Genomic DNA, 12,932 nt, shown 5'->3' on the forward strand with positions numbered 1-12,932 from the left:
AGTTAACTTTACTCTGTTTGACCAAGATCTAACATCTCCCCTTGATGAGGCTTGTCCATGGATATTTTACAGATAACTTTATCAGAAATGGGCCTAGCAGAGAACAATCTTAATTATTCCTAATAATTATTCCTAATAATCAAAATAAACTGAACAGGTATTTTTTAAATGTTGTGTTCTTCTGGCATGCTAATACATAAATTGTATTGAAAAATTAGTAAACACATACACAGCTTACCATAAAATATGTATTCCTATGTGTTTGCATAGTGTTTACACTATACACAAAACTTTACAGAGTAATGTAAGAAAGAAACGTCTCTGCCCAACGTCTCTTACTTCACGCACCTTCATGGCCTTGAACCCCCATATCTGGTCATCTCCTGTCGTAAAATCACATTCTTGGTATCCACTAGAGCCTGTTCCTTCTAAGTACAGGCTCCACACTTTATGGAACAGGCTCCCTGACAAGGTATGGGGGCACCATCCTTGGGGGTTATTGGGAGACATTGCAATACATTTTATTTGCTAGGGTGTTCAATGAAATTTTAGTTTCAGACCTTTTCTGGGGTTATAGTTTTTTTTTTTATTGAAGTGTGTTGTTTTAATTATGAGTTATAAGAACATAAGAAAAGCCCTGCTGGATCAGACCAAGGCCCATCAAGTCCAGCAGTCTGTTCACACAGTGGCCAACCAGGTCTCTCTAGGAAGCCACAAACAAGACGTGTGCAGCAGCACCATCCTGTCCGTGTTCCACCGCACCCAAAATAATTGGCATGCTCCTCTGATACTAGAGAGAATAGGTATGCAGCATGACTAATGCAGTTCTGCCTTAATGCACAAAGGCAGAGGAGATATATAAATATTTTAATAAAATAAACTTAAATTTTGACAGTGGTTGGGAAGACAGTTAAGGGGCAGAAAAGGGAGATGCAAGAGTAACAGACAAATAACTTACCATTCAGTCTTCATGGTGTAGTTTAAATTAGCTACCACATATGGTGGCTGTACATTATAACCACTCCACTTAAATAGAGCTGCTTAGAAATACAGATTTGTTCTTTAGGAATTTTTTCCCATTCCATAAGTTATTAAGCATTTATAAATATGGTCATAATCTTCCCTGAGACTATTTAAAGTGTTTCCTTCACAAATATAACCCTGTTTTTGCTATCATAAAAACTTTTCCAGAAAGTCCCCAACATCCTTTTGAAACGCTTAAAGACTCACATGGTGGATATGATTTAAGTGCTTTGATACTATCTGTTATGTGTGATATGAGATGAAGAGGGTGTGTGGGGAACTTTCCCCCCAGTATTGAGACAAATTGTGTCTCCTTGATCTAAATAGCACTATTTATCTCCTATTGCGGCTAGAGAGGTATGGGAATACAATGGCAAAATATTTAATGCTTTTAACAAATGAATTTTGACTCCTGTATAAAAATGTATAAATTGTTCATGCTTTGCTAGGTGATGAATATTTGTGCAAGAGCAGTTATCGGGCAATTTACAGTGCAGTTCTCTATTTACTGCAACTTAAGTTCATTAACTGACTTTGCCTGGAGTAATTCAGTATAGGATTGTGCTTGGACATTTCAGCATATTGGGAACAGTACTAGTACTTAGGCATCCTAAGGTGCTCTCAGTGAATTTAAATTAACTATACTCAGATTGTACCACATTTTCATTCTCTGGCTATCAACAATTATTATTTTTTTTTGCCCTCAAATCACAGCTGACTCATGGCGACCATGTAGGGTTTTCAAGACAAGAGATGTTCACAGGTGCTTTGCCATTGCCTGTCTCTGCGTCTTGGATATTTTTTATTTCCTACTAGAACAGATTTTTTAAAAAATAATCTTGAGTAAAATCTGTTACGTTTGTTCATTAAAAGGACGTTTGTTCATTAAAAGGAGGTTGTTTGCAGATTTTTTTTTGTTTGTGGAATATAAAGAAATTCTGTAGCCACAAGCTTTAACATTACAATTGATGCAAATAATTATATGAGTAGTTGATCTGAATGGCTTCCACCTATACATTTTTAAAGTTTTTTTTTTAATTATTTTGAAGGGACAGGGTTAGAAGGCTTTCTGGGAAATTTGGGAAGGCAACAGCTAGTTTGTAGGGCTGGGGTCTTGGACTGAGAACATAAGAAATGATTTTGGTTGATTTGCAAAATGAAAAATTCATATTTCAATAAACTGGAGCTTAAACTAGAGCAGTTGTCTTTCAGAAATTTTATTTTCTTGATATTAAGACAACTTTTTCATCCAGTCATCTTTCTGCGTATTGTCCTATATAATCTCACTGTGCAGTTTGCCTTACCAAATCTGGCAAAATAACGATTATATGTATATCAGTGGTTTTGAAACAGTTTTCTTAGGAACACTGTGCCTCTCAGAAGCACTCTCAGTCCTATATGGGGTCTGTGAATCTCAGTTCAGAGCAACACAAGGAAGACTGCTGGTCTTAGTAATTTAAGTGAATGAACACTTTTGCTGAGAGCAACTAGAGCACAATCTGATATCAAAAGCTCCATCTACTTGCCCACCAACCTTCAACCAGATAGGCTGTCAAGGAGGCCTTTGAAATCATGGCCTGAAACATCTCTTCTTCTCCCCTCTTTTTATTTTTAACTGCTTGCACGCAGTTTTGTGTCAATATAGCTGGTAGTAATGAAAGGTATTTTGCGGATTGAGGCATATTGTTGGTTTTTTAATTTGGATCTGGTTGTGCAGCCTTGTCAGCTTTGTGAGTGGATAATCAGATTTGGGATAATGTGTGTAAAGCACTTTTAATGCATTAAAACATTGTATAAGAGCTGAGTGTCACCACTGATGTTGAAGTCCTTCAGTTTTAGTGAGGGAATACTGGCCTCATGGCCTCCACACAAAAAGAGTCATCAGGGAGCTTTCTTCTTCAGAGGTTTCTGTCAGTGACAGCTGCTAGGCCTAATATCTCTGAGGGCTGCTCTAATTGGGATTTTCCCTGTTCTTTGAAGTGAACCCTGCAGTGCTTCCATTTCAGTATTAATTGTCACATCACAGCCTATATTTTCTATTCCTAAATTAGATTATTTTTCTTTTTTAAACTATGGGAAGGCGTGAACAAGAACTATACTAGACTCAAAAGACATTCTAACATGCATTTCTAGTCAGTGTGTTCTGTGAATATAACCTTCCTTCTTTCCCCCTGTACATGTTAATGTGACTTTTAAGTGTAATAACTAAAACTGATTATGAGAAAGCAACCCAAGGTTTTTTTTGGTTTGTTGTGTTCCTTATGTAACATCAGCATGGATAAAATTATGAGCAGTTTGGAGAGTGGACAGAAGGATTCTTTCTTCCCTTCTCAGTAAGACAAACCTTCACAATCATCGTGTGAAGCTGATTTTATGAACCTGGTTCAGGAAAGACAAAACACTTCTTCACAACACACTGTCTTATGGCATTCACAGCCACTGACGTAGATGCCTTTTACGAAAGGATTAGACAAATTTAGACAGGGAAAGTCTAGCAATAGCTGTTAGCCCCCTGTTAGCTAAATGAAACTTTTATTTGCAGAACCTAAATACTAGGTGGTGGGGACAGACTGAATGGTCTTCATCACATTCTTGCATTGCTTTTGAGCTTCTAAAGGCTCAAATCTTGTTTAAGTTTGGTCTAATTTTGAGCCATATCTCTCTTGAAATGCTATAGGGGGAATGGCTCGTTTTAAAGACTGTATTTAAATGCAATAACAATATTTTGGGTAATGTTAGGGGGGGTAAAAGAGCTAAGATGCTAACCCACACTCCTTGTTTTGCACAGGCACAGAAATTCTTGGCAAATCAGTTCGTATTATATTCTCTACATTAGGAATTTGCATATTTTTTGCAATTGGCTACATGTTGCTGCCACTGTTTGCTTACTTCATCAGAGACTGGCGGATGCTGCTACTGGCTCTTACTGTACCAGGGGTATGCTGCGTTCCACTGTGGTGGTGAGTTTAACTGTTCTGAAAGGTGTTCAGCTTCACAAATGTGTCCTCGGTAGCTAATAGCCTTCAGCGTGCATTGTTACATTACCAGCTGGTATTTAACAGCCTTTCGTTGCTTTGATATATCTTCCCCCCTCCCTGAAACTTTGAAAGTCAAACACATTCTCTTACATAAATTATCTTTGTCCTGAGTCCCACTGTCTCTGCCGGGGTGGTTGAGTGCATCATATGTTGGCTTTTCAGTGCTCTTTTGAAATTCTTCCCAGGGATATCTGATTCTTTAACTTCCAGCCATTTTATTATCTTTTTTGTTATTTCTGTTGTTGCTGGATGATCTTTTGTTCAACCTTTCCTTTTCTTAATCTTCTTCCACCCCCCACCCCCCAGTTTGGAAACAACTATGAATCTGACTGATGAATTCCTTCTAAATTGCACCATGTAGGGCATGTGCTGTTTCTGTTATACTTTTTGTCCTGCCATTCTTCCAAGAAGCTTGGGATTACATACATGATTCCCCCTCTCCCTCAATTTATCGTCATAACAATGTCTTGAAGCAAGCAAACTTTTAAAATACTTTTTAAGGCTAGTCAAAAAGTGTGCAATTAAAATCTGTCTATACCTCACACGATACTTCAGATAACATAATTTCAGTTGGATAGCTTCTGTATTTGGGTTATGAACTGGTTTGCTTTCATAGCTTGATTGTGACTAGGCACATTCAGGGGTGGGGAAAGGCACTAAAGTGAAGCTTTGTTCTAGGGATGTCAATAGTATTGTCCTAGGAAAGGATTTAGCCAAGAAAAATAACTGAATAGATCTCCATTGTGATCAGATGATCCTTAAGCAGGCTTCTGTATGAAGAGGCAGAATCTGATAAAACTAGAAAAGATGTTGTGGACACACATACTTGTCTGAAAAGCTTTTGGTGCTTGCTCTGGTATTCGCTTATGTGTTTAAATGTCAGGGTTACATAACTTGGCACGTGACACTGAGCTTCTCCAACATCTTAAAGCATCTAAGATAAACTATATTAGCTCACTAGGGTATGGCTCATTCCTTCTGTCATCAGTTCTTGCATCAGGTAACTAGCTAAATATGTACACAGCCATTGTTCTTTATTCATTCTACAGATGATGTTCACTGCCATTCGTGCCAGCTGAAGCAGACTTCTCACCCCAAAAAGAGTGTCGATAAACCTTAACTGGCAGTGCCTAACTCAGAAGGCTGCTTCTACATTTTTATTAACTTGAAAGCCACATTACTATATTAACCATAAGAAGTATTTTGTTACAATTTATATTCAGTGCGCTTGTTGTAACTCATTCTCTGAACCCCATACCTTCTCTCTTAATCTTTTACAGTTCAGCAGGCCGCTCTGCTCTGTTAACACTTCTTTTTATTTCTTTCCCTTCCATAGCCATCACTCTTTCGTGCCTCACCCTGCACCACTACAGGTCTCTGAATCCCATCTGTTATATCCCTCTTTTGTTCTGCACTTCAAAATGAACTCTTCTCAAAGAGCACCGTGTGTTTCTCTGAATCCCCCTGTATCTCTATAGGTCTCTGTACACCATCTCTGTAGCCCCTCATTTTTCTTTTCCATTTCCCACAGGTATCAGTACACCCCACCTCTCAAGTTGCTTCTCATTTTCTGCTCTTTTTCTTTTAGTTTGCCTCAAAACATTATCTGTGAGTACAGAACAACCTCAGATATCATACTTAAATAATTACCAGAATTTAGTGGTTCCATTTTAAACTGTTTCTTTCCAAAGATGTACGTTACCAAAGTGAATACCTCAGTTTCAGCCTCCAGGACTACAACTCAGCTGTACATTTTGAAAAGTTTGCTCCCCAGAACCTGTTGCTCCCCAAAAGAAGCATAATCCCTACTAATAAAGTAAAACATTTTCAGTGCAATCCTAAACAGAGTTGCACCATTCTGAGTGCTTCTGAGTCCACTGAAGTGAGTTGGATCCAATGACTACCTTCCTATGTGTGAAACAGCATGCTGGTTTAGATGGACCACTGGTCCAATCCAGCAAGGCTCTTCTGTAAGTGATGAATTTTGTTCTGGTGGAAAGACTACTTCCTCTGGAGTAAATAGAAGGAATACATTGGATCCACCCTTCAGTCTTTCTGGCTAAGCTTTATGAATCACAGGCAGTGAGTACAGTTTCCCCTTCTCCCAGCTTCAGTCAGCATGTCAGTAGTACATCGTTCCTTCCATCTTCAGGTCTCGTGGATCACAACATTGTCCCTAAGCCCACAGGGGCAGAAGGTAGTGTTTTTACATATATGCGTTTCCCCAGTACTGTTGTGTACAATGCAATGAAAACCCCCAAAAGGGGTCGCTGTAAGTCGGCTGCGACTTGAAGGCACTTTACACACACAACTACTGGCTAGATATATTGCTAGGGAGGAAGACATGTGAACCCTGTTTACCATTCTGTTCTTCCACTTTGGCGGTTAAATAAAATATTCGATTCATGAGTTGTTTCAGTCTGTGCATTCCACTCTGCCATTGATGCCTCTCATGATTATTCTGAAATTGCCCTTCTGTTTTGATCATCTATGTAGGCAGAGAAGCAGATAATTTTAATAAAATCCCTGCTTGTTATCACACATATTGTGTTATTTGGTAGATACACTGTTGAGCTTTTCTTTCTGTCTCTAACTCTTTATTTTCTTAATCTCTGCTTGCCTTTAAAACCTTGAATAACTGAGCTCATAGCTAGTCTGTAGCCACGTGGTTCTGCCACAAGCCAAAGAAACCAAATGGCATGAAGTTTGAAGGAGAAATGTTTCATTTGGCTGAAATCCAACTGGGATTTCTGTTAGCTTGCTTGTCTGAGAAACCAAAGGTATGAAGTCAATTTGATGAATAAGAACAGATGATGAGTATTTCGTCCTGTCAGGAACCCGAGTCCAAGGGATTCTTGGAATGGGCCAGCAACACACAAGTTTACAAGACCTTGAGGTATGAGTCTTCACACCTCAGTAGCTGCCACCAACCCCTTTTAACTACCCAAACAACCGGAAGCCAAGGGATAGGCTTCCAACCTTCCTGGGATTAAAATCAAGAAAGTCAACCCTGCAAGGTAGACCACTTGCAGCATGAGTTTCACAAAACAACTAACCTGGTAGGTAAAGCCATGTAGGCCTAGGTACTGGAATTAGATTGAAGCCACCTGAAGACCACAAGATATAATTAAAGTGATTTATTAAAATTTTGCAAGAATATTTCTAAAAGAACAGTAAGCAGTGAGGATTAAAATAACAAAGGCTAAATCAAAAGGAATAACTACACAGTAATAACATTAGTTCAGATTACCAGATGTTACCTTCCAGCTGAAATCCTCCAGCATTCAATGTCCAACCTTTCCAAGAGTCAGCATGGACATACAGCATGCCTGACCCATAAAGAAGGCACCAAATCAAAAGATCCAAGGTTGGATCAAGGAGCCATGAAAAAGGCACAAAGAGCAAAACTAGACTGAAAATGCTAAACTTTATGGCCAAGGGTCTGAGTTGGCTTGAGCTCACTTGACCAATCAGATCCATGGCTGGTGATGTCAACTAATTATGTAATCCTGTTACTAGCCATGTGACCCGGGGGTCAGAGTGAGATGACGTTGTGGGGGCTTATCTGCAACTAAGCCATCCAAGTTCTCACAGGTGTCAAGGCTCATGATTTCATCTTCACTAATTGGATGGAATGTGGCTCCACTGTTCTCGGCATTGGAGATTAGAGAAGAGTCGGGATAGAAACTGCCTCCTCCCAGCACCTGGACTCTTATCTCAGTTGCAAAAGGTCACAGGTTGCTGAATCTCAAGCAACAGCACAGTTGCTTCCCAACTTAAACTTTTTTATTGTAGGTCCGAAGCCTGAACCAATGTGTAAGAGAACAAGAAACTGCACTAAAGGACTCTGTTTCTTGACAAGCCCATTACAAAATATCTGCTTAATAGAGGCCATTGTTATCATAAGAATGTCACCCTTAAGAACTTCAGCTGGGGAAGCTGATGCCTTCATAGACTTTTGATTGTATAGCCACATATTTAGAAAGAGAGCAGGACACTCGTTTCCCTTTTGATTTGGTGTTGCATGCTTTCTTGATGTCTTGAATCTTATTCCTAAACTTGGTCATTATAAGGCTTGCTAACTCTTATGTGAGTGTACAACTTTTTCCTCTTCTCCTGAGTAATATTTTTTGTGGATTTATGTTACAATTACCCTTTTAAAAGTTAATACAACTTTAAAGAAATTCACATTAACTTCCTTTTGACTAGTTGTGCGGTGAAAAGAAAGAAAATCTTGTATATTAAAAAGCCTGCTAGCTTGTCCTTAACTTGGTGAGGTAAAATGAGATTTGAAATGTGAATTATGTTCTGCCAATAATCAGACAGCTACTCATTCCTTTTCACCCAGACCTTCCTCTATAAAATCAAATAGCCCCCATTTTATGATTAAAATATGTTTTTGTGGCTTTATATAAAGTATTATTAGCAAAACCCCTTGTTTTTACTGTTTTATTGTTTTTTCTTGTTAAATTAACTAAACAAAAAACTAGGGCACAATTCTTCCCCATAAGAGTACAGTGCATTTTTTGCCATCATTATGATCCTTATTCCCACTTTTAGGAATTTAGGAGTTCTGGTGTTTTCATTTTGGGTTCCCCTGAAAAAATGCCTACACATGGAGGGATTCTTAGCGAATATAACATCCCCTTTTCACATCCCCTTGGTGTATGCACAGGCATTCAGTATGCCAAGCTGTTAGAAAAAATTGAGAGGCCTGTATGTGCCTCCCACATCTAGCCTCCTTTGTTCCCTTTGCCTGAGGAGAGACAGATCTGACTAGCTTCCTCTTGCAGCAGAAACTCAGTATGCTTGGATTGCAGCCCTGTGAATGCGTAACCTGGGTGTAAGCGCCTTTGAACTCAGTTGCTGAATAACAGGAGTGACAGTTCCTGAACTTGCTCCTGAATAAATCTGCATAGCATGTTGAGTTTAGTAGTCCTGATTTCAATATCTATTTTTAAATTATTATCGATGTTCTTATTTTACATAGCCAAATTGGGAACAATTTCAATTGGAAAGTGGCATAAAAATGAATAAGTAAATTAAAAAAAGAAGGGAAATGTTGGTGCCTTTAGATTCATGTAGACAGAAGCCTCTTGAGAAACTAGAATTTCCTTTATGTTGACGGTGGATGTTTCTTATTGTTTTTTAAGGATATCGGCAGAGACTGAGCAAGTGATTACACAGTGTCTGCCAGTATTATTACTCCTTCACTACAAAGGAACAGCGCTGTAGCTCTTTGCCACGGTTCCCTAGCCAGTTAACGGTCCTCAGAATTACATGTATGGGGCAAGCCCTCCCTCCATCCAGATGACCTGTGTGAACCTCAGTCCTATCACACAGGAGAAGGGCTAGTAGAGCAGAGCTAGTGGCTGTTGGTGCACCATGACTAGGACTGTGATTGGACCCCAAAATTGGATGAGGTCTCCCTTTGGACCCTCATTATGACTCTTATGCCCAGTCCTGTGAATTTGGGAGTCCTAGTGCTGAGATTTCCCACGCTAATTTGTAACCAATTTTGATGATACCTGCTTCAGACAGTGTGTATTCTTGATCTCAGTTGGGTAGAAATTTATTGTGCTTAACATTTATTGTTGCTTAATGTTTAAAAAAATAATTCTTATCACTAAGTAGACATTTAAGGCTTTGAGGGACGGACTGTAGAAGATGACACTGCAAAATACAACTGTCAAGTTCTGAGAGTTGCCCCCCTGCCCCAGAAACTGATACACTTTCCCGTGCAAGAAAACAAAAGCACATCATATCAAGAGAGACACAATTTTAAAAATGAAAATAAAGGAGGAGATACTTGCGCCTGGATTAATCCCAATAGGGCTGCAGTAATCAGACATGGTTCTGCATGTAAAACAGTCATGACCACAAGATGGCACTGGTGATAATTTTTCTCACCTTGCATGTTACAAGTCAGACTTGTCTGTTTCAGTTGTGACAGCTTTTCAGGGATTTGGAAGGCAGTATTGTAGAGCCTGGGGTAGCTCTTTTGTGCCTTATGTGGCCTATACCAGGGTTGATTGTGTAGGTTTTCATAGTACTTGATGTGATGCCCTGGAGTGGTCAAAAGAAACCTATTTTTCTCCCAAACTGTAAACTGTACTACTGCACACATGCTCATTTGTTAATTCATTTGCCTATTAGACCGTATCTGGAACATTTCATGCACTGTTCTTAAATGTTTAAAAATCATACTATTTTAGAATATGAAAGGGAGTGTGCTCATATTGACATGTATGTTCCTGGAGCTCCTTCTTACACCCCATATATACCTTGTCATGCTAATGATGTTGGGTGAGAGCCACAGCCATGCCAGAGATATAATCTGTATACCACTTTATTTGCGTACTAAAACTGTTGTGAACACAAGCAACCTTGCTTGGAAAGAAGTTCCACCAAAATCAACATTATTAACTTTCCAATATGTTTTAAGCTTGGGCTGGAAGTAATTTTTTTCTAAATTGCCGTCAAGTCACAGCTGACTCATGGCAGCCTTGTAGGGTTTTCGAGGCAGTGTTCGGAGGTGGTTTGCCATTAACTGCCCCAGGGCCACGCCCCTGGTATTCCTTGGAGGTCTCCCATCCAAATACTTGCCAGGGTCAAGGCTGAGTGTGTGTGACTGGCCCAAGTTCACCCAGCAAGTTTCCATGGCAGAGTGGGGATTTCCTGGGTTTCCCAGCTCCTAGTCCGACACCTTAACCACTATACCATGCTGGCTCTTCTGTAAGTCATAGTTTATCACTGATACACTTAAATTATACATATAAATAAGAAAACTGATTGCAGGCCCTCCTTTTCTTCCACTTTAAGCTCAATGAGATAATGGTGGTGGAAAATGCCATCAAGTCGCAGCCAACTTAAGGCAACCCCATAGGGTTTTCAAGGCAAGAGACTAACCAAGGTGGTTTGCCATTGCCTGCCTCTGCATTGCGACCCTGGACTTCCTTGGTGGTCTGCCATCCAAATACTAACCAGGGCCAACCCTGCTTAGCTTCCGAGATCTGACGAGATCAGGCTAGCCTGGGCTATGCAGAACAGGGTTCAGTGAGATAATACACATCAATAAAGTCAAACATAAAATTGCTACTTGAGACTCCAGCCAAGGAAACAGACTGATAGTGGAAACCCTTAATCTGCCACAAGTGGAGTTGTTATAAAAATGCCAGCATAACTGTTTAAACTTGTTATAGGCTCATTCCTGAATCTCCCCGGTGGTTGATCTCTCAAGGAAGATTTGAAGAAGCTGAAAGGATTATTCAAAAGGCTGCAAAAATGAATGGTATTCCAGCCCCAGAAACACTTGTAGATTCAGGAGAGGTAAATGTATCATAACTTAGTGTTTTGAAATCTTTCTGTGTCCTTTATTGCATGTGCGTGTTTATTTACAATAAACCAATACAGCAAACAGTCCAAAACCAAATGACTCTCAGTGTAAACTATAAGCCAGCATTCCCCAGCATGGTACTCACAGGTACCATGGTGCCCACTGACATATTTCCTGGTCCCCACCAAACGTTTTTAGAAAGTAGACGCGGCCATTATCTAGCAGGGCTTCTAGTTGAATGGTGGTTTTTGCAGAGGCACAGGCAAATAGCCTCTTTAGGGTGGCAGCTGCAATCCAATCTTCTACAGGAATGAAAGTAAGCTGGCGCCTTCTCCTGGGTTCTCCCCCCTCTATCCTTGGCTCTGCCAAGGGGCACTCCTCCTGCCTGCTGCATTTTCCTGAGGTAGAAGCCCTTCAGTCCGGGAGCTCTTTCCTGGTGCCGATGCCCTGAACGAGGAACAGCTTCCTGGAGAAATAGAAACTCCATGCAGCAGGAGAGCTCTCTTTTGTTCTGGGCGACATTGCCCCAAATGGCCACCTCTTAAAATGCCATAGGTGTCCATGGGCTCAAAAATATTGGAGGACTCCTTCAGTAAGTGCTTAGAGCTGAGACACAAAAGCTGCTGGTTCTCTGTCTGCTAGTATCTAGTGCTCTGACTCTTTCTGTTCCTGCTTCCGTTACGTTTTATCCTGTTCTTCCATCAAGGAACTGAGGGCGATGTGTACGGTTACTCTCTTCTACATTTTATTCTCAAAACAACCCTGTACAACAGATTAGGTTATGAGATAGCGACTGGTCCAATGTAACTTGGGTGTGCTTCACAGCTGATTGGAACCCAAGTCTTCCTGGTCCTTTGCTCAGTGCTCTTAACTACCACACTACATTGGCTCTTCAGTACCAAAAGAGAGAAATACATGCGATGCTATGTCTGTTTCTGTTTTAGTGCGAGTAGTCCTTTAAAACTAGCAGAATAGGACCTTGCGTGGGGGCTAGGAGAAGAGTTGGTGTCATTGGAGTAAAGAGTTGGCAGCTCCCTCCAGAATAATTAGTTAAATCACAGGTTTTTTGGTGGAATGACTCTTGTCTCTTCCAGTTTATACTTGGGTAGCAGGAGGCAGTGAAGCGGAAAAGGTGCCTAACTATAGAACTTATTGGGGGTGGGGGGAACCCACAGTATTAAGATGCACTATGGTACTGTGGTGGTAGGTAAAAGCAATGCCTGTGGGGGCAGGTGGTGAAAGCAGAGAGAGCTCCCACTCACCTTTTCCCGCTCACCTGTGTTCTTCTCAGGTGAGCGCACAGATAAGCTGAAAATCTACCACTAGAGTAATTCTTGCAGTTTAACATGGTAATATCATTAACAATACGTTCTTTGCAGCTCACGTCTGTTTTTTAGTTTGATATATGAGCTTGTTTCAGCCTGTAACTGAATCACTTGGTAATTTGGATGAGCAATTTCTTTTGGTCAAGGGGCTAAGGCATGTTTATTTGTTTTTTAATTGTGGACCCATCAGCTGATAAGATGCATATGGCC

At 40.3% G+C, this 12,932-nt stretch overlaps 1 protein-coding gene across 1 annotated transcript in view; it reads left to right on the forward strand.

The window, feature by feature from the left end:
* Positions 1-12,932, forward strand: part of LOC130483486 (solute carrier family 22 member 4-like) — a 65,096-nt gene that overhangs the window by 37,560 nt on the left and 14,604 nt on the right. Inside the window, exons 4-5 of the mRNA XM_056856251.1 lie at positions 3,812-3,983; positions 11,264-11,390. Coding sequence (XP_056712229.1) covers positions 3,812-3,983; positions 11,264-11,390 — 299 coding nt within the window. The remainder of the gene's footprint in view (positions 1-3,811; positions 3,984-11,263; positions 11,391-12,932) is intronic.

Source organism: Euleptes europaea, chromosome 1 (assembly GCF_029931775.1).
Source record: "Euleptes europaea isolate rEulEur1 chromosome 1, rEulEur1.hap1, whole genome shotgun sequence".
NCBI lineage: Eukaryota > Metazoa > Chordata > Lepidosauria > Squamata > Sphaerodactylidae > Euleptes > Euleptes europaea.